Raw genomic sequence first — 17,249 nt, 5'->3', positions numbered from 1 at the left:
CAAGCTCCGCCTCCCGGGTTCATGCCATTCTCCTGCCTCAGCCTCCCGAGTAGCTGGGACTACAGGCGCCCGCCACCTCGCCTGGCTAGTTTTTTTGTATTTTTTTTTAGTAGAGACGGGGTTTCACCGTGTTAGCCAGGATGGTCTCGATCTCCTGACCTCGTGATCCGCCCGTCTCGGCCTCCCAAAGTGCTGGGATTACAGGCTTGAGCCACCGCGCCTGGCCTACAAATGAATTTTTTAAATGAGCTTGTCAGTTTCTACACACCAAAAACCCATTGTGTTCGATGCAGTCAGGATTTCATTGGGTTTACAGATTAATTTGGAGAGAATTGATGTCTTGGCAACATTGAGTCTTCCAACCCATGGATATGGTATATTTCTCTATTTAGATCTTCTTTAATTTCTCCCAATAGTGTTACCTATTTTTTCAGTTCAGAAGTCTTGCATCTCTTTCTTTACCCTTTAAAAAGTCAGATTTAGTGAGGATGCTAGTACAAGTCTCCCTTTTTAGTGTACAGTTCCACGAGTTTTGACAAACGCACACCTAGTCATGGAACCACACTACAATCATGATACAGAACAGCTTTATCCCCTGCCAAATTTCCCTCGTGCCCCTGTGCAGTCAACCCTGCTAAACCACCCCCTGAACACCGCTGAAGTGACCTTTTTTGTATGAATTTCATTCACTCTGCATGATGCTTTTGAGAATATCCTTGCTGTTGCCTGCAGCTGCAGTTTTTTCCTGGCGACTCTTTGTCCATTCGCTAGTTCATGGACATTTGAGTTGCTTCCAGTTGGGGGCAATTATCAATTAAGCTGCCTGCTATAAGAGTTCACGTACAAGTATTTGAGTGAACATATATCTTCATTTGATTTGGCAAAATACTTAGGAGCGGGGCTGCTGAGTCGGGTGGCAAGTATGTGAATTGGAAATGAAAAAAACTGCCGATCTATTTCCAAAGCAGTGGTATGATGTAGTTTAGATGTTTGTCCTCTCCAAACCTCATGCTGATGTGCAGTCCCCAGTATTGGAAGTGGGGCCCCGTAGGAGGTGTTTGGGTCATGGCTTGGTGCTCTCCTCACAGTAATGAGTGAATTCTCACTCTGAGCTGATGTGAGATGAGACGTTTTCTCTCAGTCTGAAGCTTATCTTTTCATTCTCTTAACAGAGTTGTTTGCAGAGCAAAACTTTTCGATTTTGATGAAGACTAATATATCAATTTTTAATTTTATGGGTCATACTCATGGTGTCAAGTAAGAACTCTTTGCCAAACCCTAGATTATGAAGATTTTTTCCTATTTTTTAAAAAGTTTTAGAGTTTCATGTTTCATATTTTAGTCTGAGATCTATATTTTGCACTAATATTTTTATAAGGTGTGAGACTTAGATTGAAGTTCTTTTTCTTTATTCGTTCTTTCTTCTTTACGAACTTCCTTTCCCTTCCTCTTCCTTCCCTTTTCTTTTTTGCTTAAGGATGTATGATGGCACGATTTATTCCTTAATTGTACTGCTTTTTTACCTTTGTCAAAAATTGGCTGGGCATATTTGTGTCAGTCTATTTCTGGGTTACCTACTCTGTTCCTTTGACCTATGTGTCTTGTGCCTCTACTGTGATGTCTATTTGCAGATGACATGGCTGTTCACATAGAAAATCTCAAGGAATCTACAGAAAACAAACAAACGACAAAACCCTAAAACAAATAAATGAGTTCACCAAGGTGGCAGGATACAAGATAAAGTCACAAAAATCAATTGCCTTTTCTACAAAGTAGCAATGCACAGATGGACACGGCTAATACCATACAGTCTTGTGACTACATAATAATATTCGAAATAACGTTCGATAGGCTGATTACTTCCATTTTATTCTTCCTTTACGAAAATATTTTAGCTATTCTAGTTCCTTCGCTTTTTCCCCATACATCTTAGAATAATCTTACCTGTGTCTACCAAAAAGATTGCTGGAATTTCGATGACAATTGCATTAAGCTTATTTATCAATCTGGGGAGAATTTACATCTTTACTGTGTTAAGTCTTCTAGTTCATTAACAAAATAAGTCCCTCCATTTATTTAGAGCTTTCTTGATTTCTTTCATCAGCATTATTTTCAGCATACAGATCGTGTACATTTCATACAGTTTACACCTAAGCATTCCACCTTTTTTCTGAGTGATTGTAACTGGCATTGTATTTTACATTTCAGTGTTGATCTGTGCATTGCTAGTATGTAGAAAAAGGCAACAGATTTTTGTGTCTTTATCTTGTATCCTGCCACCTTGGTAAACTCATTTATTTTAGGACTTTGTTTGTTTGTTTTTTGTAGACTCCTTGAGGTTTTCTATGTGAACAGCCATGCCACATGCAAATAGACATCATTCTATTTTATCCTTTCAACTCTATAGGCTGTTAGAAACGATCTCAGGTCCTGTCACATGAGCATTAGGGGTGGTAAGATGAAGGAGGTACAGACACAAATAAATGGAGAAACAGACAAAAATCAGTTGACTGAGAATAATTTTTATTTTTCAAAAACAGGATTCAAAAAGGAAAACCCTAAAAGCTTTTTCTTTTCTTTTTTTTTCAGATGGACTCTGGCTCTGTCACCAGGCCAGAGTGCAGAGGCATGATCTCGGCTCACTGCAATCTCTGCCTCCTGGGTTCAAGCAATTCCCCTGACTCAGCCTCCTGAGCAGCTGGGAGTACAGGTGTGCACCACCACGCCCAACTAATTTTTTGTATTTTAGTAGATACGGAGTTTCACCATGTTGGCCAGGATGGTCTCGATCTCCAGACCTTGTGATCTGCCCATGTTGGCCTCCCAAAATGCTGGGATTACAAGCATGAGCCACCGCACCCGGCCAGCATAAAGACTTTTTAAAAAATATAATTATAACTTGCAATCAGCTTTTAATTAATCTGACTTCTAACCTTGGAATTCTTTAAAAGAAAAAAAAATCCATTCAAATATCTTATTAACAGATTTTAGCCAGGACAAACAGCTTATATTTCTGGCTTTTGAACTTCTTTACCAAAGGTAACTTTCCAAGTGAAACCAACAAGCCTTAACCAAGGTTATGACTTAACCAACAATACATGAAACATCTCGAAACAGGTGCAAGGCAGTCGTCATAAGATCCAGAATCACCCAAAGGACAGCTTGTATTAGTCTGTTTTCATGCTGCTAATAAAGACACACCTGAGACTGGGTAATTTACAAAAGAAAGAGGTTTAATTGGACTCACAGTTCCATGTGGCTGGGTAGGCCTCACAATCATGGTGGAAGGCAAGGAGGAGCAAGTCACATCTTACGCGAATGGCAGCAGGCAAAGAGAGAAGCCTGTGCCGAGAAACTCCCGTATTTAAAATCATCAGATCTTGTGAGGCCCATTCACGATCATGAGAACAGCAAGGGAAAGATCTGCCCCCATGATTCAGTCATTTCCCACCAGGTCCCTCCCACAACACGTGGGAATTATGGGATCTACAAGATGAGATTTGGGTGGGGACACAGCCAAACCATATCACAGCTCCAAGAAAGGAAAGTTTCACTCGCCATAAATGGGGCACAACCCACATTTCTATCTGGCTATATTTACTAGGGTCTTAGCTTCCTAGCTGATGGTCTACACACAAAGACCCCAAATCCCAGTATGCCTGCATGAGCAGAAGACAGGAAATCAAAAGCTGTCAATGGAATGGAAAAGCATTAATAACTGGGAAAAGTCACACAAATATCAAACCAAAAGAGTTCCCTGCCCAGGAATCAAACCCAAGCCATGGCAGTGAAATTACAGAATTTTAACTATTAGACTGCAAAGAACGATGGCTTTTGTTATTCCCTCAGGCCATCTGAAGTAAGGAGTTTGAGCCTCCGAAGATTTTAGCTTTGTTTTAGGTCAGATTTTTCTCTTTCATTTATTCAAGAGAGTTTTTAAGGCTAGCCATGACACTATCATGTTTCCTTTTTAAAAAAGAAATCCAATCACCCCATCATTTTTAAACATGGAAGCCTCTGGGGTCTCTTATGGTGGCTGATCAGCGTCTGTTCTCTTAGAACTAAGGCTCTCTATGCTTTCCCCTTAGAACTAAGGTTCTTGCCTAGCACTCGGGTTCTCCATAATGACGCTCACCTTAGGAAGGGTCCGTTGGAGTGTTCTTAGTGTGAGAGTCCTCATAAAATCTTATGGACCAGCTGAGTCTGACTGGACTGGGAAGGTCCCCTCCTAAACCCGGGCCAACAAAGGCATTCCCTCCAGAGTCTAGATGGAGGGAACCAGGGCAGGGACTGGGGAGGAAACAGGAAGACATAAAGGGAAGGGGTGGAGAGAAATAAAAGTCTCTGAAGTCTTCAATCTAAAAGCAGGAGATCTCAGATCCAGTGGACCTTACCTGGCTTCTTCCCTGTGTGGTCAGCTGGGGAGACAGCTGAGCCGAAGACCTTGGTGCATTGACTTCCAATCATGCTGGGAGAACCTGGGGCTCTCTGCAGATCCCATCCTCATCACCAATCATGTCAACTGAAGAATGATGAGGTTCATACATTTGGAAAGGAGAGTTTTACTTCTCATAAGGGGTTTCAGCCTGCAGCATGGCCATTCTGACAGACCGAGAAGTGTAGCCTTGGGCCAGAAGCCAGAAACAGAGATTTCCACAGAGAGGAAAAAGGAGCAGGAGCAGGAATTTATGCTCAGTAGAATGGCTGAATATGCATATTTAATAAGCTATAGGAAGAGTTATGAAAGGATAAACATGCACATGGGCAATGGAGCTTCATGCTGTCGCACATAGACCAGCTAGAACCACTCTGTGGTCAGTGGTCTCTTATCAGGAGGGAATGCTGGACAATTGTGTTGAAACCAAAAAAAGGGAGAAGCAGTGTCAGGTGCTTGATTGATATCAGCAGTGGGGTCTTTTGAAAGGACTGGTTTCTATTTAGCCCTTAGGGAAAAAAGTCTAATGGCAGTAAGTGTGTGTGCAGGGGGTGGGGGTAATAAGGAGGAGTGTGTGATCCTCCGCATCCTGTCATGGCTTAGAACTCAATTTTCAAGGTTACTTTGGGGTCTGCTTGGCCAAGAGGGAGTTCGTTCAGCCAGTTGAGGAGCTTAGGGTTTCATTTTTATTTCCCAAAAGCCATTATAAAAAGAAGAGAGATGAGACCTTTCTCTCTACCACATGAGGATACAGCAAGAAGGTGGCCATTTGCAAACCAGGAAGAGAGGCCTCACCAGAGGTGAAATCTGCCAGCACTGTGCTCCTTTTCTTATCATTCCCAGAACTGTAAGAAATAAAGTGTTGCTTAAGCAACCCAGTGTGTCATATTTTGTTACAGCAGCTGGAACTGACTAAGACAGAGGGAACACATTCAGTTGTTTACAGTTGAGTATAGTATTCATTGTAAGTTTTTTGTAGATGTTCATTATCAAGTTAAGGAAGCTCCTCTCTATTCTTGCTTTTCTGAGTTTTTGAAAAAACTTATGAGCAGATACTGAATTTTGTGAAATGCTTTTTCTGTACTGATTGATATGATCATATAGTTTTTCTTTGATAGCCTGATAATATGGTGGGTTACATGGATTAATTTTCAAATGTTGAACCAATTTCTCCTCCCTGGTGTAAACCCTTCTTATTCATGGTGTACAATTATTGTTATATATTGCTGAAATCTATTTGCTAATATTTTGTTAAGGATTATCACATCTATAATCATGAGGAACACTAGGTGGTAGTCACCCTACCCCATCTTTTTATTACTGGGTTTGTATGGTTTTGGTATCAGGGTAATAATAATAGCTTCATAAAATGAAATGGGAAGTGTTACTGCCTCTTCTATCTTATGCAACAGATTGTGTGGCATTAGTGCTAATTCTTTAAGCATTTGGTGTAAATACCCTGTGACACTATCTGGGCCCTGAGATATCTTTTTATGGTAGTTTTAAAATTAAAAACTCAATTTCCTTAATAGTTGTAAGGGCTATTAAAATTATGTAGTTCACCGGGAGGCAGAGCTTGCAGTAAGCTGAGATCGTGCCACCGCACTCCAGCCTGGGCGACTGAGCAAGACTCCGTCTCAAAAAAAAAAGAAAGAAAAAAAATTATGTAGTTCATATTGAATAAGTTGTGATAGGTTGTAGTTTTCAAGAATTGGTCCATTTCAAATAAATTGTAAAATCTATATGTGTAGAGTTGTTCACAGTATTCTCTTATTATCATTTTGATGTCTATAGGGTCAGTAGTGATGTCTCCTCATTCATTCCTGGTATTAATGATTTGTGTCTTCTCTCTCTTTTTCTTTGTTATACTACATGTTTCCTTTCCAATGTTTATGCTTTTTGTTTCTTTTAATTGTCTTATTGCACTGGAGCTTTCAGTATGTGTTGAATAAGAGCAATCAGAAAGGACAACCTCGCTTTATTCTCAATCTTAGGGGGAAAGCATTCAGTCTAGCTGATGTTTACATAAAGCACTAGTTGTAGTTTGGTGGTTTTTTTTTTTTAAATCATCAGTTTAGGGACGTTCCCTTCTATTCTTTGGTAGGAAACCTAGGTAGGATTGGACTTTCAGCCCTCTTCTAGGGAGGTAATAGGTGTCTCTTTCAGGATAGGGCACTGAATGGACAGTTTGAAGCCCCCGATGCCTATGTTTTCCCTCTGACATGGTGGCCAGCAACACCATGGGTAGTGGCTATTTGATCACTTGGATTGTTGAGTGACCATGAGGAGTCGACTCTCCTGCTAAGCCACAAAGGAAATTTTGTATAAGTAAGAAAGAACTCTAGTGCTTTCAGTGATTGGTTCATTCATTTCAGGGTTTCAGGGTTACCTATAAGCACTCCTGATGTGCAAGGTCTCCTTCATGAATGGAATATTATATTTTTTGAAACATTTAAAAAAATTAATTGAAGATTCTTATATGGCACGTCTCCCTTAGTCTTAAGTTAGTTAATTTTATTGATACATTTGAGATGGAGTCTCATTCTGTCACCTAGGCTGGAGTGCAGTGACATGATCATGGCTCACTGCAATGTCCACCTCCCAGGTTCAAGCGATTCCCCTGCCTCAGTCCCCCGAGTAGCTGGGATTACAGGTGCCTGCCACCATGCCCAACTAGTTTTTGTAATTTTAGTAGAGATGGGGTTTCACTGTGTTGGTCAGGCTTGAACTCCTGACCTCAGGCGATCCACCTGTCTTGGCCTCCCAAAGTGCTGGGATTACAGGTGTGAGCCATCACACCCAGCTTTTATGGATACATTTTCTAATATTTAAATATCCTTTGTTTTTGGGGCTAAATCATGATGTATTAAATACATTTGTTAGATTCAATCTGCTAATAAGGTATTCAGATATTTGTGTCTTGATTCTGAAAGCTGACAACTTTCCTTTTCCTGCATCTTCCTTATCCAGTTTTGTTATCAGGGCAGCTAAGCAACTCCCCATCTTTTTCTATGCCCTGGAATGAATTGTATGAGCCAGGAACTGTCACATAAGGTTTTTTATTCTCATCCATAGACAGAAGATCTGGAACTATTCTGGCTTTTTCTACGATGATTGCTCTTTCTAAGTTTTCCTCTACTTTTTGAGCCAATATTGGCAATTGATGTTTTATCAGAAACATCTATATTTTGAAAATTTAAAGTTATGCATGTTATTATTATTGGCAAATCTATTTCTGTTGCTGCATATTCTTTTTCCTTTTGTGATGTTCAAAATATTTTAAAATGAAACACAAGTTCCTCTCCCACATCTCACCTGTTGTGTTCAGTTCCTCAATCCAGGGTAAATCTCTTTATTTCACATTAGCCCAGAAAAGATCGATGGCATTTATGAGCAGACGAAGGTTGATAGCAAAGCTCTTCCTGGTAGCAACTTCCCTTATGCTCCTGAGAGATACCCTGGAGGTCATGCGGTTTGTGTTTTTTAAATAGTGCAGAATTTGATTTGTAAATAACTCATTTAAGTTTTCATAGGAATATTTATTTGGTGAATGGGTCTGTGATTTTTCATATTTTGTCCTTTGTGTGACCTGGACCTCCAACATGAATGGCAAGCTCTGGCCATCTCAGCAGCACTCTTATCTAGTTCCTGAAAATTTTAAAGCCCCCTATAGTGTGTTGATCCCCAAATGTGATGGCGCCTACAATACAGAAACCATGAACTCAGTTCCCTCAGCCCACAGCCCCCAGCCCCCAAGTCCCCCAGCCCCCGAGTCCCCCAGCCTCCGAGTCCCCCAGCCCCCGAGTCCCCCAGCCCCTGAGACCCCCAGCCTCCGAGTCCCCCAGCCCCCGAGTCTGACCTGGTCCGGTCCCCAGGGTCAGGTCCGGCCCCAGCCTCCGGGTCCCCAGCCCCTGGGCCCCATTCCGGTCCCGGCCCCATTCCCAGTCCCGGTCCGAGTCCCCAGCCCACAGAGACCCCAGCCTCCGGTCTCCCAGCTCTCCCGGTTCCCCCTTCCCTGAGTCCCCAGCCTCTGAGTCTCTACCAGTCCCCATTCCCCAGCCCCCGGGGCCCCAGCTTCCGGTCCCCCAGCCCCTGAGACCCCAGCCTCCCGGTCCCCCAGCCCCTGGGGCCCCAGCCTCAGGTCCCCAGCCTCCCAGTCCCCAGCCCCTAGGGCCCCAGCCTCCGAGTCTCCCAGCCCCCGAGTTCCCCCTTCCCTGAGTCCCCCAGCCTCTGAGTCTACCAGTCCCCAAGTCCCCCAGCCCCCCAACCTGCTCTCAGCTGCATCCCCACATGCCAGCCAGCACAGAGTCAAGGGACGAGGTTATTTATTGCTCAGAGAGGGACAGCTTAGGACAGGAGACCCCAGGCTGAGGCCCAGGAGGTCCCAGGGTCCCAGGAAACGTGCCTTGGTCATCAGCCTCCTCGTCCCTCCCGGGAAGGCGACATCCTCTCCGTTCGCACAGGGGCCGAGGCTCCGGGACCTGATGTGCACAAAGGGACTCCGCTGTGACTCTAGAACCCTGCAGGGCAGGGGGCATCCCCTCCCAGGCTAGGGGTGTAGGACCCCTGCTTGTGTGAGGGGAGCCCCACCTCAACCCCAGCCTCAGGCTGGAGGGTCTTGTGATCCCAGGCCTGCCCTCCCCTGAGCACCCCCCTCACTCACCCCCACCCTGAAGGAGAGGGTCTCATCCTGTGCCCAGGGCACAGGAAATGGCATCTGAAGTGGCCAACCCCAGAGATGCGGGCACATGGCCAGCTGGGCTTTTCCAGAGGCCCCAGGATTCCAGCCCATCGCTCAGGGTCAGCCCTGGGGAATGGGCACAGTGGGGTCTGTTCCAGGGACCCAGACAGGCGACCTCAGGCTATGGGCGAGGCTGGTACATTACCCAGGAGGCAGGACCGAGCAGGAGCTTATCTAGACGCGGCACTGTTCTGTGGGAGGAGAGGGGGCAGTAGGGGGCTCAGTGGGAGGGGAGACTTAGCTGGGGACACAGCAGCCCCAGGGCCAGACGTTGGGGGATGACGGGAGGGAGACGGGACCCCACCTCAGGGTGCCTCTGCACCCCCAGGGAAGCCCTGGGGAGAACGTGGGAGGGGCCAACGAGGAGTGACAGGTACTGCCCTGAGTCCTACAGAGGCTGGGACAGTGGCAGCTTCTCCTCTAGCCAAGGCTGGGCCTGTCCTGGGGGCAGCTCACCTTCTGCCTGGGTCATGTCCAGGAAGATCTGCATGTGCACAGGTAGAGTCTTGAGAAAGCTGATGAATTCCGCCATGACCTTGTCATCCACCTCCAGGGTCCTGGCTGTGGGGGACATTGGCTCAGTCCTGGGCCCTGGGAGCTCCAAGGGCCCTGCCTGGGGAGGGAGGGCAGGGAAGGAGGCCCTGGTGCTCTGAGGTTGGGCAGAGTTTGGTCCGGAGCAGGTTCTCAGACTGGTCTCCAGGGTTTGACCAACGGGCCTGCAGGCTACCTGTCCCCAAGCCCCGCTCCTTGGCTGGGCCCGCTCCTCACGTACCCACGCTGGGACCCGCAGAACTCAGGATGGTGTCTACAGGGTCACGGGAGGAGAGCACAGTGTCCACCTCCCCCGCCGTGTCGGGCTGCCCTCCCACAGCCCAGGACAGGTGATTTGTAGAGCAGGAGCGTCTCTACAGCCCAAAGCCAATGGTCCATGTAGTGGCCCTGGGAACTCCCAACAGCACTGCAGGTGTGACGTGGAAAATGTCACCTTATATTCATTTTCCAAACATGATTGTTTGAAAGACATTTTAGTATCTGGCTTCTTATTTGACAAAATAATTGAAAATCTCCATTCAGGAAGGTTGTTGGATTTATAGCCACCTGTCGACCACACAGAGCTGGTCAAAGTCACCTTGCAGCTGACCTGCAGGGACACCTCCTTCCCGGCATCCACAGTGGCCTCTGCTGTCCTCGGGGTCTGTGTCTGTCCCTCAAGTCCCTGTGTACAACACTTCCCTTGTTTCTGATGTAACACTAGGACTCCCCTCCCCCTCCTCCCCCTCCCACGGGGCTCCTGGGCTCCTTGGGAAGGCAATCCCAGGGGCTGGGGGAGGGCCGAGCCAATGGCTCCCTCACAGGCCCGCCTTCCATTCACTCGAGACCGATCTGAGCGTCTCATTCTGTGTCCGTTTCCCACGGGAACCCTGGGGGCCCAGGCGCGCACCCAGGTACTGGCAGGCCAGGTTCTGCCTGGGGATGCTCTCCAGGCAGAGGAACAAATATTTGCTGCCGTCGGTGTTGAACAGGTAGATCCTGTTCTCATCCAGATCTAGAAAAAGAACAAGACAGGAACAGAAATGAATTCTGGGCGCTTTGCTGCAGTGGGAAGGGGAGTGCTGGTCGGTCTCCTGTGGTCCAGCTGGACTTCCCATGAGGCATGCGTCTGCCCCGACGCCCAGCGTCTCCCTCCCATTTCTCTCCTACCACACTCCAGGCTGTGCAGAGCTACCCCACAGCGGGCCCCCCTTGGGAACTTCCTTCGGGGCCAGTGTCCCCCTGGACCCCAGCACGGTGTGAGTTTCCCATCAGAGAGCTCCCAGCACGGCTCACAAGTAACGCCAAGGGGCAAACGGGGCTGGGAGAGGCCTGGCTGTTAACTGTGACTCTCCACGGAGACACAGACTGTCCCCTGGCTCGGGATTCCCTCCCTCATCATCACACCCAGACGACCACCTGGGCGAGCCACCCTCAACACTGTGGCCCAGTGAGGCTAAGAAACCGGGTCTCTACTTTGATGGGGGTGAGACCGACACCCAGCCGAGGCAGCGAAGGTGAGTCCTGAGAGTCACCACCACATGCCAGGGCGGCGGGGAAGCGGAGACCCTCGGATCGGGGCCCAGTGAGGTGGGCTCCACCGACTTAGCCCAGTGGCACCACCAGGGCAGAGCTGTGTCACCAGGGTGGCTTATATGGAAAATGCCAACGTCTCCACCCAGCTGCAAGCAGGGGATGCTGGAGACCCTGGGTGGGTGCCCTGGCACAGGAGTCCTGTCAAGTGCCTCAGTGGTTGTAGTGTGTTGCTGTGGGGGAAGTCACATGGAGGGCAGAATGGGGGTACCGGAAGGCAGGACGTGGCTCCCGGGGGACTCCCCGCTCCAGGCTGGGGAGGGGAGGCCTGGTGAGAAAGAGTCCTCATGGCTCTCTGGCATCTTGAATTAGCGATGAACGAATGCAGAATCAAGGAGGTGCAGCCTCCAATCGGGCGGTCACAGGGGCCCTGACTCTCAGCAGACGGCTGGTGGAGTGCAGTTCGCAGCCATGTGGAGGGTGCAGGGAGAATGGGGACAGGCTGCTGGCTAAGGGGGTCACCGCTGCTGCCTGAGCTGAGCCCAAGTGACCCAGTGTCACTGCAGGGAGTGAGACCAGCCCAGAGGGGACCCAGAGGCGGTGCTGCTCCCTGCGGCTGCCGTCACCATCGTGACCCGTGCTTGCCTTAGCACAGCCAGGCCAGAGGCCAGGCCCCACTGTCCCACCCCTTGGGAACCTGGCCAGTGTCCCCAGAGCTGCCTGGGCTGTGGCCGGCACTTACAGTTGATCTTGAACTCGATGGGGTTCTCGGTTTTCTCTGCAATGATCTTCTCCTCAATGCACTGGTTGCTCTCCCTGAAAGGGCTTTGTTTCTGTGACCTGTGTGCACAAACGCTATGGTGGCCAATCTGCAGCCCTGGAGAGGGGGGCAGGGGCCAGACTCCGAGGACTGAGGAGAGAGGGGCTTCCAGGCCACAAGTGCTGGTCACCAGGACAAACACTGCTCTCGGGAAACCCCTAACGTGTAGCCCGGGACCAGGCAGAAGAGGCCAGAGGGAGCCAGTGAGCGCCCTGGGCCCCCGAGGTCAGGGGCCATGACCGTGGACAGCAGTAGTCCTGGGGTTCATGCAGCAATCATGGGGTTCAGGTCCTCATCTCCCCCAGCCGTGACTCTGGGGGCAGACAATCCTCACAGGATCTGCCTGGTCCCAGGAGACCACAGACCACAGCAGCCCAGCCTGGCCCCCACACCGGCCTTCTCCGCAGACTGACCCAGGCTGCGATGTGTGGTCAGTTGTTGGCCCAGAGTCCCTGGGCAGGGGCTCTGAAGGGACAGGCAACCTCCTGAGTTTCATTCCCCACCCCACTTGGCACCATGGAGGGTCCACAGTGAAGCCCCTGGACCATCAGGAAACGCCTGGGGCCGGCCCTGGCTCTGCCCACCCCTCGTAGTCCTGGACCCCAGCTGCGGGAGAGTGAGCCCCGCCAGCCACAGCCCCGATGACGAGGAACCCACCATCTGCGCAGGACAATCTCCAGGTTGCCCTCGGGGGTGGGCTGCAGCGAGCTGATGTAGATCCTCAGGGGGGCCTCCTTGGTCTCCAGGAGGGAGAAGTCACTGGCCGCCATGGCCATGGAGTGCCAAGTCCCTGCCAACTGAAGGGGCCTCGAGCTGCACAGGGGTCCCCAGGCCACCATGGCTCTCGTTGTGCCCCGTGCAGGTGAGGCTGAGTCCCACCTGTCCCCAGCTCCCTCAGGCCACTGCAGGAGTTGGACTGGACTCATCAGGCTGCTGCGTGGGACTGATGCCAGAGGGGGCCTCACGCCGCCGTGGACCCGACTCTGCTGCCCCAGAAATGTTCCAGCTAAACTCATTTGAGCCCAAAAAAGCACCAGGCTGAGCCCATCTCCTTGAGTCAGGGGAATATTTGGATCCTGGGGAGCCATGTGGTTGGGGCTGGAGGGAGGTTGAGGGACAGGGAGGCCCTGCCTAGGGGCTGAATTGTGTCCCCAAGATTCATATATTGAAGTCCTGACCGCAGCACCTCCAAATGTGAGCTAGAATGGTTAAGAAGTAATGAAGTTAAACTGTGGCCATTAGGGTGGCCCTGACCCAGTCTGATAGGGGTCCTTAGAGGAGGAGATTAGGACACGGACAGCTGGAGGGACGGCCCTGTGAGGACACAGTGGGAAGACGGCGTCTACAAGGCAAGGAGAGGAGCCTGGAGGAGAGCCAGTCCTGCCGACATTGTGATCTCGAACTTCCAGCCTCCAGGACTGGGAGAATCAGCTCTGTTGTTCGGGCTGCAACCTGCGGGAGGCCAGCCCTGGGAAGCTCACAGGGGCCCTAACATCACAGCCTCCTCTGTCGACCCTCGGCCTTCTAGATCCTGGGCTTCCCGGCTTCCCACAGCCCCCACCCGCCCCAGACCTCCCACAGTAAAGCGTCCGCTCCCCCAGCCTCAAACCTTTGGGAGCTCCACGTCCTGCATGGTCTGGGGACTGTCGATGGCCCAGATGCCACAGATCAGGGCCACGCCCAGGGTGAGCAGGAGGCACTGCATGGCTGCGGCTGTGGGTGGCTCTGAGGTCTGGAACGAGAGGGATCCTGAGGCAGTGTGGGCTCGGGGGGCCTTATGTAGGAAGAGGGCAAAAGCCCCACCCACAGCCTTGCCATGCGATTCCTCGAACCCATGACTCATCCTCCACCCGTGGGTAGCTTCCTCCACTGGGACAATGGGAGGCTCTTCCCTGCGTCCACCCGGGAACCTCCTCTGTGTCCAGGCCGGGCAGTTCCTGGCAGGGCCTCAGGTGGGAGGGGCCTGGGTCGGGTCCAGGCTGGCAGCCAGTGGCAGGAGCAACTCCTGGGTCGGGGTTCTTGGAAAATGGTGGATCAGACGCCAGCACTGAGGACAGCTGTGCCTGGGGGCAGTGGTAGGGCCAGTGGGGCAGGCAGAGGGCCCGAGAGCCCCATGGCTGCCCCAGGATGCTATGGACATCATGCTAGTGAACAGCCGTCTGCTCCACAAAGGGGCCACAAGTCTGCACCCGTTCATACTCCCCAGCCGGGGCTCTTCCCACAGGTGCCCCCCAACGCCAGGTGCCGCCGGCCAGGTCCGGCTGGGCAAAGCCTCCTTGAAAGGCTTTGCTCTTTCCCAATCTCCCTCGTGTTTCTGTTTTCCTCTCCTGGCTCGGAGAGCAGCTCCTCCAGCATCCTCGGCATGGCCTTGTAGGGACAGCGTCTCCTTCCCCACTCAGTGCCCTCCAGTGCCCTCCAGCTAGGACGGGCCCTGGGTGGAGTCAGGTTCAGGGGAAACACTGAGGACCCCGGTGTGCGGTGCCCTTGGCCTCAAGTCTTCGCTGTGAAGTACAAGCCAAGCAAAAACAGCAACGGTGACCACAGCGGTGGTGATGATCCAAACCAGGGTGCCCAATGATCCGGCCTATAGCTTCGGCCCTGGGGTGGGGAACATGGCAGGGGCCGTGTGCACAGCACACCCAAGCGCGCTCCGTGTGGATGCACATGGTGGGTCATGTCTGCAGCATGGTGGGTCATGTCTGCAGCATTGGAATTTCAAGTCTACCAATGTGCTTCTGTCCCACTCCACGGTGCAGCTGGGGCCATCAGCAACTCAGGAGCGCAGGCTGCTGGAGGATGTCCCCCGGTTATGTTTGAGGGGGATGACGCAAGTTGCAGAGTAGCATGTCTTTCAGGATTCCACGTGTGCAAACCAGCACCCACAGGGGAGTGTGTGTGCACACATGTGCCTGTGTGTGCACACCTGTGTGTGTGTGCCCGTGTGCAGGTGTGTGTGTCTGTGTCCATGTACCCGTGTGTGTGCCTGTGTGCATGTGCCCATATGTGTGTGTGTGCAGTTGTGTGTGCTTGTGTGCAGGTGTGTGTGCCCATGTGCAGTGTGTGTGTATGCAGGTGTGTGTGCCCGTGTGCAGGTGTGTGTGTCTGTGTGCAAGTGTGTGTCTGTGTGTATGTACCTGTGTGTGTGCGCCTGTGTGCAAGTGTGTGTGTGTGCGCATGTGCCCATGTGTGTGCCCATGTGATGTGTACCTGTGTGTGCCTGTGTGCATGTGTATACCTGTGTGTGCCCATGTGCATGTGTGTACCTGTGTGTTCCTGTGTGTGTGTACCTGTGTGTGTGCCCATGTGCATGTATGTGTACCTGTGTGTTTGCCTGTGTGCATGCCCATGTGCATGTATGTGTACCTGTGTGTGTGCCCGTGTGTATGTACCTCTGTGTGTGCTCGTGTGCATGTGTGTACCTGTGTGTGTGTCCGTGTGTGTGTACCTGTGTGTGCCCATGTGTATGTGCCCATGTGTGTGCACCTGTATGTGTATGCCTGTGTATGTGTGTACCTGTGTGTGTGTGCCCGTGTGTGTGTGTACCTGTGTGCAGCGGATGCAATGCCTGGAGCTTTCCATTCCAAACAATGGACTTGCTCATCTCTGGGGAGGGCTGAGATCAGGGTGGTGGTTGGAAACAAGGAGAGGGCAGGCAACCACCTCCCATGTGTCCTATGAGGGAAGCGACCTCCTCTCCAGTAGTGGGGAGACCTGGAGGATCTGCCCTGTCCCCTCCCAGGGTCGTATGATCTTTCCAGGTGGCCTGCAACCTGCGCTTGGGGCCTTGCCTACCTGTGTGCCATTTTCAGCATCTGGGATCGAGGTGAGGGGGTCTCCTAGATGAGCTTTTGTTTGCCAGCTATCCTCTGGTTTATTTCCAAAGGACCCCATTTATTATCACTCTGCAGGACAGCCTACAGGTCCAAGGCTGGCCCCAAGACTCCTCCTTCCAAGGGCAGCAAGAGAAGGAGGTGGCTCAGGTGGCCCCAGTCCTCGCCCAGGCAACCTCCTGAGCTGTGGTCCTGCTGCGGGCAGCTGTGCACAGAGCTGCCTCTAGAGTGGATGTACCCATGGCCCTGCTCTCCTGGGCAGGTGTCACCAGGACCCCTTCTGGCCACCCCACGCAGGGAGGCACTTGCCTGTGGATCGCAATTCCTGTTCCTACACTTTATGGGAAGCTGAAGCCAAAGAGGGCTGGAAGTGGGAAGGGAAATAGAATTATCTGACACTCCCTAAGGAGGATCAGACCTGGATGAGGCTTTAACAAAATCCATGTCCCGGCCTCTGCCACCATGCCCAGGGCTGCAGCCTTCGGCTCACCTGTGCTAGTCATGGAATTCTGCAACAACCCTGCCTCAACCCCTCCTAGTTTTCCCATCTTACAGGTGAGGAAATGGTGATGAACAGGGTTGAATCACATCGCTGAAAATCCCAGTCCACCCAGAACCTCAGGATGTGACCTTATTTGGAAGTGGGTCTTTGCAGGTAGTTGAGTAAGATGAGGTCATCCTGGAATGGGGTGGGCCCTACCTCCAACACAGATGGTGTCTCTATAAGAAGAGGAGATGACACACACACACAGACACACACACACATCCACAGACACACACACATGGACACACACACACACACACACAGACACCCATAGACAGACACACACACACAGACACACACAGACACACACACACAGACACCCACACAGACACACAGACCCAGAGATGCACCACACACACACAGACACCCACAGACAGACAGACACACAGACCCAGAGACACACACACAGACACACACATACAGACACAGAGACACACACAGACACACACATACAGACACAGAGACACACACACAGACACATACACAGACACCCATAGACACACAGACACAGAGATACACACACAGAGATAGGCACATACACAGACACAGATACACACACACAGATACACACACAGACACAGAGACACACACATACACACAGAAACACACACATACACACAGACACACACACACACAGACACACACACAGAGACAGACACACACAGACACAGAAACACACAGAGATAGGCACATACACAGACACAGAGACACACACAGATACACACACAGACACAGACACACACAGAGACACACACACAGACACAGAGACACACACACACAGACACACACACACAGAGACAGACACACACACAGAC

At 50.8% G+C, this 17,249-nt stretch overlaps 1 protein-coding gene across 1 annotated transcript; it reads right to left on the bottom strand.

The window, feature by feature from the left end:
• Window positions 1-8,750: 8,750 nt before the first annotated feature.
• Window positions 8,751-14,977, bottom strand: PAEP (progestagen associated endometrial protein). The gene is made up of 7 exons (XM_003911112.4): window positions 13,670-14,977; window positions 12,718-12,857; window positions 11,983-12,080; window positions 10,618-10,722; window positions 9,633-9,737; window positions 9,322-9,367; window positions 8,751-8,916 (listed from the first exon to the last, which is right to left on the bottom strand). Exons 1-6 carry the CDS (start codon window positions 13,901-13,903, stop codon window positions 9,351-9,353), a joined length of 699 nt encoding a protein of 232 aa, XP_003911161.3. The 5' UTR covers window positions 13,904-14,977; the 3' UTR covers window positions 8,751-8,916; window positions 9,322-9,350.
• Between the last annotated feature and the right edge of the window lie 2,272 nt (window positions 14,978-17,249).

The sequence above is a fragment of the Papio anubis genome, chromosome 13 (assembly GCF_008728515.1).
Source record: "Papio anubis isolate 15944 chromosome 13, Panubis1.0, whole genome shotgun sequence".
Lineage (NCBI taxonomy): Eukaryota > Metazoa > Chordata > Mammalia > Primates > Cercopithecidae > Papio > Papio anubis.
The sequence above is the reverse complement of the archived record's forward strand: the minus strand, read 5'-3'. Positions and strand labels throughout refer to the sequence as shown.